Genomic DNA, 14,630 nt, shown 5'->3' on the forward strand with positions numbered 1-14,630 from the left:
ATTGTTATTTAATTGGGCTGTTGATATGAGGGACCGAAAGCCCACGTGAAAAAAAAATTGCAGCATGCACAAATCTCTTCTGTGTTTTGGATGAGATTCACCTGTTCACACTGCCTTCTGTTACAGGGAAGGGAAGTAAGATTGATTTGACTTTCAAGGCTGCGCTAAGTTTCCTTGGCCGATCACTTTGTCTACGCTCCTCAACGTTGTCCATTTCTTTGTGTCTTCAATGTTAAGAAATGCTGTACATATCCATAATGCAATACTGTCAGGGAGGCATCTAGTTGGCATCAGACCCGAGTTTCTCACTTTTCCACTAAATGTCTGAGCTAACACGATGGCGTGCCGGTCGACCATAATGGGCTCAAGTTCATTTAAGCATTATGCCATTATCACTACTAAATTCTGCTGTTGTTAAAGGGAATCCGTCACCTCATTTTTGCCCTATGAGATGCGACCACTGCCATCAGGGGCTTATTTACAGCATTCTGTAATGCTGTAGATAAGCCCCCGATGTGACCTGAAAGATAAGAAAAACGAGTTATATTATAATCACCCAGGGGTCCGGTCCGATGGGTGTCGCAGTCCAGCACCTCCCATCTTCATACGATGACGTCCTTCTCCTTACTTCTGCTGTGGCTCCTGCGCAGGCGTACTATATCTGCCCTGTTGAAGGCAGAGCAGAGTACTGCAGTGCGCAGGCGCTGGGAAAGGTCAGAGAGGTCCGGCACCTGCACATTGCAGTACTTTACTCTGCCCTCAACAAGGCAAATAAAGTACGCCTGCGCAGGAGCCGCAGAAGTAAGAAGGAGGACGTCATCGCTAGAAAATGGGAGGTGCCGGACCGGACCACGACGCCCATCGTACCGGACCCCCAAGTGAGTATAGTCTAACTCATTTTTCTTATCTTTCAGGTTACATCGGGGGATTACCTACAGCATTACAGAATGATGTAGCCCCTGATGGCGGTGGCAGCATCTTATATGCCAAAAATGAGGTGACAGATTCCCTTTAATCTATAATAAAAAATGCCTTAAGCAGCTTCCGGTTGTAACAACTTCCATCCAGTTGTAATCGGTGACGTCACAGCACACCTCATTCAATGTTAACCCTCAACACACCACTCCTCCTCAACACACACACTTCTCTCACCTTTCACCATCTCCACTCACTCTTTCACTCCACATACAACCCTTTCTCACACTCCATCTCTCATACTCACGCCGTCATCGCCGCTGATCCACGATCCCCGACATCTTCTTCCGCCGGCGCCATCCTGGATCCAGACGTCCTCCACGCTGGCGACATGTTCTTGCGGCGACGCCATTTTGGATTGGCGAAATCCCGCGATAGACAAGATGGCGTCGCCGCAAGAACATGTCACCGGCGTGGAGGACGTCGGGATCCAAAATGGCGTCGGCGAATTCTCACGAGATTTCGCCGACGCCATTTTGGATCCCGACGGCATCCACACCGGCGACATGTTCCTGCGGCGACGCTATTTTGGATCGGCGAAATCCCGCGATACTCAAGATGGCGTCGCTGCAAGAACATGTCGCCGGCGAGGACGACGTCGGGATCCAAAATGGCGTTGGCGAAAACTCGCGAGATGTCGCCGACGCCATTTTGGATCCCGACGTCCTCCACGCCGGCGACATGTTCTTCCGGCGACGCCATCTTTAGTATCGCGGGATTTCACGATACTTAAGATGGCGTCGCCGCAAGAACATGTCGCCGGCGTGGACAACGTCTGGATCCAGGATGGCGCCGGCGGAAGAAGATGTCGGGGATCGTGGAGCAGCAGCGATGACGGCGTGAGTATGAGAGACGGAGTGAGAGAAGGGGTCGTATGTGGAGTGAAAGAGTGAGTGGAGATGGTGAAAGGTGAGAGGAGTGTGTGTGTTGAGAGGTGTGATGCTATCGCATCCTCCCGATGCGATAGCATCGGGCCATAAACTAGTATTGTAATAAAATTGCAAGAATTTTGTAAGAAAAAAAAGCTAAACACCCCAATTAGAAGAATTTCTCTGTCTTGTACCGTAATTAATGCTTTCAAGTAAATTGCTATTTCCTCCCAATGCACTCCTTCTTATTAGCGTTTATGAGTAATGAAGAAATCAGCAATAAATAGTCATTTTCGATTGCCCTGAAAACAACACTTTACAGACATCTTTGTGTACTTGGGTGACTAGAAACACAATAATGAATAGAAATTGCACAAACTGAACCTCAGCCTAATTCAATTAAGAAAGTAAAAAGCTTTCTATAAGAACTCCTCCTGTCTTGTGATGTCACAGAGTTGGACTATAGATGACAGAAGATTTTGGATTTCGAATTCACTCGCTTTGTCAATTTTATTTTTTAGAACTGGGATTTGCTGTGGGCTACAAAGCCTCCAATTACACTGAAAATATATCTCTGAGGTCTCTTAGGAGTGTATTCAACTCATTTCAAAATCATTAATGCAAATGCTGCTTTACTAATGTCCAAGTGACCTCATGCACTAATCTTCTCCACATCTGTGCTGTCACACCCCATCTATAGAATTTTATGGCATTCTCTCCTTATCTGTATACCCAAGATGTGAGCTGTGATTTCCTCTAGTATCCAGATTCACCACAAAATGGCTGCTGCGTTCCCTACTTATGCTTTTAAACAGGCTATCACAGTGCAAAAAATCATGGTGAAGTCTGTTCACCCGCTCCCAAGGTCAAATGAGTCTTCTCTGGCTGTTGCGATCTTCTACAATATATAAAATGGCAGAGGCCTTTTAGGTGATTTTCGTGAAGTGAATCACAAATTGTTTGAATCTGCCTGGTTCAGAGAATTCCTAAAAGTTTGACACAAATTTGATTTGCTTGAATTCATTTGCTAATCTCTATTGGTGACATATCTAGTAGCATTTACTATATTCCTCTACAAGCTCTGACATTGCTGCTGGTAACGCAGTGTTCACACCAACAATCTTCTAATCCCTTATCAATATGTATGTTGTGCAGTGTTGATATGTTTAAATCCTTACCCATTTCTGACGTTTCCAGTTTCCAGCGACGTTCCAGTCCTCTTCTGTACCATGTGACTGCAGTTCTGCCTAGGTGGCTCAAACAGTATCTTATGTATGGACAGTAGTCGCCTTCTCAATGTATGTCTATGTGAGTCCCATAGGCTTCCATAGGAAAATGAACAACCGTCCATACAGGAGGGTGAGACAAATAACCCGAAATCACGGATCAAAATTACTTAAACAAGTTTATAGGTCCATGAAAATCACTGACCGTACACATTGTCATCTGTGTGCTGTCCGTGATTAACATTGTGATGAGTGAGAGAAGTTTTGCAGATTTTTTTTCATTCACATGTAAAACATTGATGGTAAATACTGACCCATTGACCAAACAGTGAGTGAATGCAAATTATCAGTCTTTCATCCAAGAAAAAACATCCATCCATTATTCATGTCAGTTTTTTACTTCTGTCTGATAACTGTACAGCGTCAGTTTTATACATCAGAAATATAACAATAGGCCATATATATTTTCTTCTGTTGATAAATGTAATGGATCTGTGAAAAACGCATTACATGGGTAGAAAACCTAGGTCAGTTTTTTGCACACTTACGATCTTTGATCTGAATAATGGATCAAAATAGTGCAAGCTGCGATTCTTTACATGTTGGCTATCGGTCTGCTTTTTAACACAGTCATAAGAACGACCATATTGAGTTGCGTTGGTCTGTGTGACTGACCGCTCACAGCGCTGGCACTAGAGAATCCTCAAAGCCGGGATAGAATATTCACATAGAATGACTGCAGACTTGTACCAAAGCTTGGACAACCCCGTTAAGCAAGTAGTGATGTCTTAGAAGATAGGACAAGTGCAAATATTCTAAAGCTTAATGCTTCCAAAATCATGCCCACTTGACCCTGGCCACACAATTTTATAGGTACATTACAATTGATATATTATTAGGGATGAGCAGACCCATGGAAGTTCGGGTTCGGCTGAACTTGAATAAAAGTTGAATTCAGGTACCCGAACTTGGCCTCGAGCCCCAAATAAATCAATGGGGACCCCAACTTTGGTGCTTTAAAATGGCAGTAAAATGGTTATAGTAAGTGCTATGGCAGTGTTCTCCAACTCCAGTCCTCAAGAGCCACCAACGGTTCATGTTTTCAGGATTTCCTTAGTATAGCCCAGGTGATAATTGCAGTACTTGCACAGGCAATAATTCCATCACCTGGGCAATACTTATGAAATCCTGAAAACATGACCTATTGGTGGCTCTTGAGGACTGGAGTCGGGAAACACTGGGCTAGGGGGTTGAAAAATTGAAGCAAAATGGTGGTAAGAGCAGGACATTTGCCCTGCAAGCAAATGTGGATGCAAAAATTAATTAAAATAACAGAATAAAAAAAGGAAAAAATAATCTTGAACCAGGAGACGGAGGACCAAGAGGAGCAGTGCCTTGACTGTGTATTTTACTGTACTTCTTAAAAAATAAAAAAACAACCTGGGGTCCACCCTGGATTTATACCAGCCAAGGGAAAGCAGACAGCTGTGAGAGGGCCATAATACTCTGGGAAGGGGCCAAAATCCATGGACCCTCAAAACCTATTAAAATCAGCCCCCAGCTGTCTGCTTTGCCTTTGCTGATTATTAAAATGGAAGACCCTAAAAAATGATGTAGGGACCCTCTATTTTTAATAACCAGGTAAGGCAAAGCAGACAGCTGGGGGCTGATATTAATAGGCTGGAAATGGCCATGATTTTTGCCCCTTCCCAGCCTAATAAGACCAGTCCTCAGCTGCCCCAGAAATGGTGCATCCTTTAGATTGGCTGCGCTGCAGCCTTTCAAAAAGTTTTATTAGGCCTCTTTCACACATCAGTTTTTTGCCTTCAGGCGCGATCCGGCTTTTTTTGGAAAAAACGGATCCGTTTTTTCCCCATTGACTTGCATTAGCGCCGGATCGCGTCGGATGGCATTGCGTTTCATCCGTTTTTTGCCGGATCCGGCAACTTGTCTCATTCCGGCGTCTTGAAAAAACGTCTACTGTAACGTTTTTTGTCTCCGGCGAAAAAGCCGGAAGCGCCGGATCCGGCGCTTCCAGCTTTTTGCTACAATGAAAGTCTATGGGCGCCGGAATGCGCCGGATCCAGAAAAAGACGGATCCAGCAACCGGATCCGTTTTTTTTAAGTCTGCGCATGCTCAGATCCAATTGGCCAGCCGCCAGGAACAGAGACGGATCCAGCAAAAAAACGGATCCGTTTCTACAGTTCTCCAAAATTTATGCCGGATCCGTTTTTTCTAAAAAAAGCCGGATCCTGCCTGACGGCAAAAAACTGATGTGTGAAAGTAGCCTAAGTCTGCCAAACCCGATCAGGAAACCAGAAGTACAATAAGAAGTCTGTGTACGGTAACGGACACTGCAGGAACCCAAACTTTACAGTTCGGTTTCACTCATCCCTACTTATTATATTTGAAATTGTGCAGCCATTTGGCCACTACATGTTGGCATGATTTCAGCAACAGCAAGAAAACACGGCCTGAAAGATTGAGCTGGTTCCCCTTAATTTGCAATGTCTCCTTATATACAGTCTAATTCTTGAGCTTTTTCTTGCACTAGTCACAAATATCATACAAAACATGATTAATTGTAAAAGAATTAAGAATAAAAAGATTGCAAAGTACTGTAAAAATGAAAAAAAAGAAAAGAAACATTTTTTGGCATGCATTGAAATGGCAGAGAATCCATTGTTCTATCCTCTAAACTATAGAATAAACATATGAGCCAAACTAATTTAAAATGTTCATATGTACAAAAAGACAACATGAAAAAAAGATCGTTTTCAGAATGTTCTTTGTGACCGCATTTGGTAATCTCCAACTCGCCGTTTACCTGCCCCGCACGCTTTACCTCAGCTGTTTGTTTGCCGAGACTGGGAATTTGAAGTATGAGCTGTCAGAAGTCTCAGAGCAAACCCAGAACACGACAATAAAAAAAAAGAAATAATAAAATAAATAAAACAGAATACTAAGCTGGGATTTTACTGTTGCTATAGAAATGCCGTGATGAAAGTGACAATTGAAAAGCATCTTGTACTTGATAGCGACAATGAAAGAGACAGAATTATCGGCATAAAAAGCGAGGACGAATAATAAAGACGAGATGGAGAAATGCAACGTTGGAGAAGAGAGAGGGGCCCGATTAGTAAGTACTGAAAGATAGCAAGTGTCACCTTATTTATATTCTGATAATGCAGCAAGGCCGTGCTCAGAGCTCCGCGCTAGACTCCTAATTGGAGCCGGTCTACTTTATAATCACAATATGGAATGTACAATAGGAAATATCTACAGCCATTACGAGATGGGTTAAAACCTTCTCATCTTGTAAAAAAGAGTCAGAAAAGGCAGTAGAAATGAAGGGAATTTGGGGGTTATTTCATTATTCCTTAATAGGAATATCTATCTGGCGGCGATTTACCATCCAGACATTGCACACATACAAACACGGCTGACGATGGCCCTTGGAGAGCTCACATTTTGAAATGAATGATGGCATTTTCAAAACCAAGAAGACGAATTATACAAGAAGGAATACAGAGCTGGAGAATGGAAGTGTAGCAAGGTGATTAGCTTTCTCGTCGGGCACTTGGAGGCAGCTTATTCCATCCTGCCTGCAATGCTGAATGGCTGCGCTAATTGGCTGTAAAGTGCTTAGGAGAGTTTACATTGCAACAAGGCCCAAGAAAATGGGACACACTGTAATCCTGGAACCCTCAAGTGGTCAAATCTCAGAGCTTGTCAGAAGGATGATGTAGATATGGTGTCATTGCAGGGCAGATTCGCTCCTGAAGTTTAATTTGTAACATGCTTTTAATATGTTAAATGGGTTGTCCACATTATCTTCATTTCAACAAATGAGTTGGGGACATAATTTTGTGGCACATTCTAATATATGGGTACTCCAGGCTCTCTTTCCTTTACTTTTTAGTGTCGCTTTCCTTACAGACCACACAGCTATTCTGTTCTCAAAATGGCCGCAGATGGACGAGCATGTGACCAGACATGTCCTCCAATTGAAATTCACTGCACGTGGAACAAGCTCCTCCACCAACAAACCATTTTCAGAACAAGAGAGCTGTGGAGTCTGTGAGGAAGGCTTTAGTAATAATTACGAGAGGAGAACCTGTTATGCTAAAATATTAGGACGTGCCACAAAATCATGTGCCCAACACGATTTCTAAATAAGATAAAGTGGACAACCCCTTTAAGCTCTGGTTTATAGAGTTTTTGATCTGATGGGAAGCATACTGATATGGTGTGGAGTCATTACAATAATTAACACATATGGTTTGGTTTAATATTCTGTAATTTGTGACTAGAAGAGCCAATACTGAAATATACTGAGTTTTCCGTCAGAGACGGCAGAGACTATGGTAAAGTGATGATACTGTACAAGGTTTTGGTGAGGCCTCTGTTTGGCCAGTTTATGTAATTATGTGTATTACTATGGGTAGATACGCCATGAGAGCGAAGGGGTCAATTATTGGCTGGCACAGTGAGCATGCTATGAAAAGTGTAAGACAACAGTGACCCATCATTGACCACAGCACATCATTACAGTGGCCCACCAATGACCACAGTGTATGACTGCGGTAGCCAATCATTAACTTCAGTGCATGACTATGATGGCCCATCATTTACCATAGTGCATGACTATGGTGGCCCATCATTGACTACAATGCATGATTACAGTGGCCCATCATGGACCAGAGTGCATATTTGCAATAGAAAATCATTGACTTCAGTCCATGACTATGATGGCTCGTCATTTACCATAGTGCATGATTATGATTGACCACAATGATTACGGTGGCCCAATTAATGAACAATCCCTTTTAGTCTTGGGAATTAAAACATATTTTTAAAGGGCTCAGAATGGTTTCAATAAATAAATCAAAGACTACTCAAGGTCACTAATCCCCCACACCCCCTGTTCTGATACTTACGAGGTCGCCCCTGGTTTTTATTTCCTTCTCCTGTATAGAAGGCAATGCCAATGATGCCAATCAATGGCCGTAATAGCCAAATAATGGTAACAACCAATCAATGGCAGTAACAGAAGTGACCCCACCTCAACCTCAGTGATTGGCAGAGAAGGCGTTTCTATCTATTTCCAAGACAAGGAAGTTAAGGCCAACAAGGACCTAATCAGCATCTTTTCTTTTCCTTTATTTTAAAGTAGTCCAAGACCTTTGAAAAGCACAGTGGCTCAGTGGTTAGCATTGCAGCACTGGAGTCCTGGGTTCGAATCCCACCAAGGACAACATCTGCAAGGAGTTTGTATGTTCACCCCGTGTTTGCGTGGGTTTCCTCCGGGTACTCGGGTTTCCTCCCACGTTCCAAAGACATACTGATAGGGAATCTAGATTGTGAGCCCCATCGGGGACAGTGATGACAATGTGTGCAAACTGTAAAGCGCTGCGGAATATGTTAGCGCTAAATAAAAATAAAGATGATTATTAATTTTCATTCCCTTTTCAACGCCTTTAAGTATAGTTCTAAATTGAATTGTGATAAGTATTTGAAATCAAATTCAGTAAAACAGAAGCTTATGGAAATTTTTGGTATCAGTAATGGAAACCAGATCTAAACAGAGTGCATTCTCCCAAAGTTTGGAGCAAAACAAAACTACTTTTGGGGCGGCTTTGTTCACTACTTACTCGTCCATTAACAATAAAAGTAGTATCTACAGGGATAGCCGATCTATAAGGTATTTTTGGCATTGCTTCAGGCAACTGATCATTTTTAAAGTCTGCAGTCCAAATTACAGCAAATTCAGTGTAGAGGGCTTCATTGTCACTCAATTGTTAGATAAGGAAGAGTAGGGCTCCTCTAGAATAATTTCTTGATCCTAGCTCCACAAGGGAAGTTTTCGAGGGTAAGCAAAAGTCAATAAGTAAAGTGCTTGGTAAAGTGTACGAGACACGGCCAACATAAGTATAATTGCTACTCAGACTAGATGTTGAGTTGATAAATCAATTTTAATACTGTACAACAGAACATACAACAAAGCCCAGTACTGACCTCTCAAACTAGAAGATGTCGTTGCCGTGTTCAGCATTAAATATTTCCACACAGACAATAAGTTTGTCCTGGGGTAAAAAAAAAAATCACATGAGCCCAGTGACATTTGTACCATGTTACTCCAAAATCCATGGTGCACCAAGCACTGCAGATGTCCTCATTGTCCCCATCTGTGAGCTGGTCCTTTGCTGTGCTAAGCTTCCAAGACAAAGTCTGTTATTATCCCGATTCATTTCCATAAACAAAAGAACTCAACAAAGTCCTTCATGCTTTTAGGTTTCCTTCCCTTTGGCTTTCTATATACAAACATTGAATCTGCAGCTCTGTGTTCTGTATTTTTATTTATTCGTATTTCTTTGACATATAGGACACAAGGGTAGACGCATTGTCAGGTTTTCTTCCTGAATCTTATTTTTTTTTTTTAGCTTTTCTTTTTTTTTTTTAATTTGCCAAAAAAATGCAAGCAAAAGAAGAAAAAAAAATGTTAGTTCTTCCATACGACTTCATCTTCAATATGAAGACAATCAAAACAATAAAGAGAGAAGATGGAAGTGTGCCGACGGCCTCCCTCCCTGATGCAGCAGCAGTGTCAATGTGAGGAGATGTGGGGGCATCCATTCATGGGTGAAGCAGGCTCAATGTGGCATCTTCAGTCTCTTCGCAATTTGTAATATGGTATAATAAAGCACCTTTATTTCCAAAAGACCAGTACCTTTGATGTTCACAGTTAAGACTTTCCTAAACAAGGTCCCATGAATATTACATACCAGTCTTCTGAAACCAGTGACTGATATGTTACCTGCTTTTAAATATCATCAGCGCTTCCTTTCATTAGACAATTAGAGCATTCGTCTTACATTGCTGATGGACAGTCCACCATTGATGATGAAGTGTTACCTTCTGAATAGCAAAAATTCATCTTTCCTCACTGCCCAAATGCTTCCTATCTCAAACCAATTCTCTTTCCCTCCCCACCCTCAAAGACTCCCTCACCCATCCCAGAGTCTCATGCTACTGAGGTGGGAGACTGGCTCATTTGGACCCTCATGGATTGAGTACAGTTCAGGATTTTTTTCTGGTGTCCAGCTAATGTTATTCCTATCCTCAGGAGGTCCCTGAAAAAAAAAAATAGAGAAACATTTCTGGAAACCCTGTACAAATGATTCATGTGATATTCTAGCAACTATTGACGTCTCATGATTGCGTAGATAACCCTATAATACAAGAATACATTCAATGGTAAGACAATGTATTGTATGACCATTTCCAAATTGCTTATTTGTTCTCTATAGTCTTCCTTAAAGCAAATTGTCTTCCATTACTAAATAGATCTCTTAGACCTGATAAGAAATACTGTATTTACTTTGAAAATACATTTGAGAATGGCTGTATAATCCTCCTAATTGACAGCTCCCCAGTGTCCCTCCTCCCTACTGAGATCTTAAGGGGGTTTTACACATAGCGATATCGCTAGCAATATGTGATACTTACCTCCGACCGGCTGATCGCTCGAGATCGTGCAGCTCCATTTCTCGTCGGGCGCTTCCTGCTGAGCGACGCGTGGATGCGGGTGTGAGGACGTCAGGATCGCCGCGTCTGAAAGGTAAGTAATGACCGCTGCTGCGTCGCTACGTCGCTGTGAGATCTGCCTGTGTGGCAGCTCACTAGCGACCATTTAGCGATGCACCAGCGATCCTGACCGGGTCGTATCGTGGTCGGGATCGCTGGTGCATTGCTAAATGTAAAGGGGCCTTTACACTGCTCAGTGCAATCTGCAGATATCAGTCAGGTTGGGTGGGTGGGTGAAAACTGAGTACAATGGGCTCATGAGCCATTTCATTCTATATCTGGTCTGAGAAAATGCTAATTTTAAGATCAAGATTATACAGCCATTCTAACATGGAATATCAAAGTAAATATAACAAGTGATCTAGTAAAAATGTGAAATCTAGTAAGGGATCCCCTTTATCTGCGTAATCAGACACAGATGTGCATTCTGGCCAGTTTCTCTACAATATATTTTGTTTTTGTTCTATATTGTTGTTTTAAGTCGTCTGCTTTTCATCCACATCTTTGATCCAGTTTTGTAATATTTCTATAAGGCCACGTGCACACATTGAGTATTTGGTGAGTTTTTTACCTCAGTATTTGTAGCCAAAACCAGGAGAGAAACAATCAGAGGAAAAGTAGAATAGAAACACGTCACCACTTCTGGATTTATCACTCACTCCTGGTTTTGGCTTACAGATACTGAGGTAAAAAGCTCAAATACTGAACGTGTAAACGTGGTTTAATAAGGATGACCAAAAAACGTAAGAAATACATGTGAACTATGAAAAAAGAGAACAAGGAATTTTACGAAACAAGGCATTGATTTCTGTACGTTTACAATGTTACCAGTTGATATGTTGGAACATTCTGCATAAAAAAGTGCAATGCGCATAATAATGAGTGTATAAAAAATGTAATGTGAATTGAGACCATTTAAACGTATCGGCACAGTTATAAAAATCCTCAAAAATGGAATGAATACAGATCCATTATACAGAAGTATATAGTAGATGAGCTATCGTTACATTTTAATAATACTTCTGAAATCATTAGGATCTGCCTCGCCCACCAACCTCGTCCTCACCCTACACATACTTACTCTGGGGTCATCTGGGCAACAAGTTGCAGGGAGGAAAAACCAGAAGTCAAGAAGTTGTCTCTGTATTGTCCCATCTTGATAGCACTTAGCCAGTCGTCTACTGAGGTAAAGGCTGTAAAGTCGGGGATGGAGCGGTCGAGCAGCGGCTGGGAAGGCCTATAAAACAAATGAAGCATGAACACAGCATTAAAAAAATAACGTAATAGCAATACTTCTCAACCATATGTATTGTGTAAAATAGATGAATTTAAAGCTAAGCTAATGCGGAAAAAAACCATGATCATGTAAGCTGGAACTCTGAAGTCTAGGCTGGCATGGGTTTTAAATAAGCCGTAGCCATCTATCCCAAGACAATCGCAATTGCATAAAATGTGACACTTCATCTCCCATTAAAAACAAACTGCTTCTCATCATCAAATCCCATTGCATCCGCAGTTATAGAATATATCATTCCTGCAGCCAGACTCACACAGCAGGGATGGTGGCCACTGTCTTGAGGCTGGCGGGGTTCCGGATCATCTTGTCCAGAGTATTGACAATCTCCCCAAAGCGTGGCCGGCTGTTTCGATCCTTCTGCCAGCAGTCCAGCATGAGCTGGTGCAAGGCAGCTGGACAGTCCATGGGGGGAGGCAAGCGGTAATCCTGCTCGATGGCATTGATGACCTGTGCAGGAAGGGAGAAGTGATGAGGAGGTGACTTTTACAATGTAGATGACTTAACTTCAAGTTAAAAAATGATTGAAATCCAAACAACCATAAAACTGTAAAATGACTGAATAACCAATGACTAAACCAACAACCACACATAACAAGATATCTTAAAATATAGATCTTGCTAATTTCACTCAGTTCTAACAAAGTCAGAATAATCTTCAATATGTTCAGGAACTCCAATTTCTTACATAATTCAGAGCCAAATTTATCATTTATTCTTTTGGGGACATGTTATATTCAAATTCAACTCTATTTTGTTTGCAGTCATCCAGTATTGTCAAGCTAGACTGTATAGTAAGGCACTCAACCCTTGATGTGGACCTTTCCCAATGTCGTAGATGAACCTGTAAAATCCATGAGAATATCTCCGGAGAAGTTCATATCACACTCACATTGAACATATGGGATTAAATATAACTGGGGAAGTGAGAAAGAGCTGACACTTTAACCTCCATTTAAGTAAGATCTTTGCCCTGAAAAGGTAATTACAACAGGGAACCTGCTGAGAGACAGCCACCAAGTCTTGGATTAGCATACTAAGAGGTGGAGACGTACAATTACCAAGACAAGGGCTTCCTCTGTTTAAAGGAATTATCCCAAACACTCTGGAGCCAATGGTCAGTGATGAATATTGGGGTTTGCATTGATTCGATATTTATGGGACATATTTTCGGTGTTGTGGTAAATTGAAAACATAATCCATTCACTCCCATCACCATAAGGCCAGCCTAACACCTCCAACTTAATATCAGCAGAAGGATGATGCTATCCATGCCATGTTTCATCTCTACAGAAAATAGGAAACTTGACAACAACATCTCCTGCCTGAGACCTCTAGGGGCGAAGATATCGTGAAAGAGATATCATAATTTTCTAAAGATCTAGCATATCTTACAACCAGCACCCTTGTGAGTTCCCCAATAACTGGTCTGGTAGGGAAAGCAGCCACGGCCTCGTCCATCATTCATCAATCAATTGCGTAATTGTCTTGACAATTGGAGGTGGTGGAGTTGCGTTCCCTAAAACCATACCCTAATTGTACTAATTCCCCCATTGATTATTGCTATAGTTCAAAACATCCACATAGGCTTGCATTAATTACTAACTGGCAATCCCCGCTTGTGTAACTACAGTGACTCCGGGAGTGAGGGCAGTGACACAGCCAAGGCTACAGAAGGTTAATCACAGCCGCATACTGTTCAGAGCATTGTTCTGCTCTCCCCTTCATTATATCTGCCGCTCACTACATTACAGTAAGAGAGGCATCTCCACCAGCCTGACATATGTTCAAAGCTTCTTCAAGTCCAATTACTTCCTTGTGCACTGGCTGCACTTTCCAATTTTCTTGCTTTATGTGGATTCTTTTCTTCTTTTCCAGCCTGATCCATCTGACACAGCAGTAGTTTCCATGCTCACCCCACTGGTCAACCCTCTCTCCTTTCTCTGTCAGACTTTGATTTTTTTTATAATATGTGATCACAGCACTAGGCAAAAACAACTCCTCTGCTCCACCTCAACCATGTGATTTCAACTCTACGTAAACCACCAGCAGATACCTGTGAGTCACCCCTGGTGGGCCGCAGATATGTATAAGCGAGAAAAGTCGTAGTGGATGTGATTAGTAGATGTATGTAATTGGGAGCTAGCCTGGTTTATGCAATCGTGAGAGTAAAGAAGGTCTGTACAGGTGTATATGAGCATCAGACAGGAGCTTGAGAGAAACCCTAAGGTATAGGATCAAATATGCATGGACGTAGATTGGAAGATGCTGTCTGGTGTCCCATCACACTCATTTATACATGAGGTACATGGCTTACTGTGAGATTTTATATAAAAAAAAGTGTGCGTTTGCCAGAGGGCCTATTGCTTGTCGGTAATAAGAAGATATTGTACATAAGTGCAAAATTCTTACATAAAAACATTCAGTTCTAGCATACAATATTATCAATTTTGAGATATGCTTTAATCTCATATCTCAGTATTAGAGTGCATGTGGTTTTGTGCTTAAAAAGATGCATCTTAAATTATCTTTGTTCTTTCTGACGCCGTGATCAGATCTAATAATGTGGTAAATTTCTTTATTTAAAGAGTTTATTATGTTATTATGGGGCAGGTCTCTGTACAGGAATTGGGGACGGGTTTTTGCTTCTATAGGAAATAAGGGGGTCTTGCTCTTCG

The 14,630-nt window shown here is 41.9% G+C and overlaps 1 protein-coding gene across 2 annotated transcripts in view; it reads right to left on the reverse strand.

The window, feature by feature from the left end:
• Window positions 1-9,027: 9,027 nt before the first annotated feature.
• Window positions 9,028-14,630, reverse strand: part of EPHB1 (EPH receptor B1) — a 434,861-nt gene continuing 429,258 nt past the window's right edge. For both annotated transcript variants that reach the window (XM_073576520.1, XM_073576521.1), the window contains exons 14-16: window positions 12,209-12,402; window positions 11,740-11,895; window positions 9,028-10,204 (exon numbers count right to left, since the gene is read on the reverse strand). In XM_073576520.1, the coding sequence (XP_073432621.1) occupies window positions 10,096-10,204; window positions 11,740-11,895; window positions 12,209-12,402 (459 nt within the window). In that variant the 3' untranslated portion in view covers window positions 9,028-10,095. The remainder of the gene's footprint in view (window positions 10,205-11,739; window positions 11,896-12,208; window positions 12,403-14,630) is intronic.

The sequence above is a fragment of the Dendrobates tinctorius genome, unplaced genomic scaffold, assembly GCF_039654945.1.
Source record: "Dendrobates tinctorius isolate UK_male_01 unplaced genomic scaffold, ASM3965494v1 ptg000049l, whole genome shotgun sequence".
NCBI classification, from domain to species: Eukaryota; Metazoa; Chordata; class Amphibia; order Anura; family Dendrobatidae; genus Dendrobates; species Dendrobates tinctorius.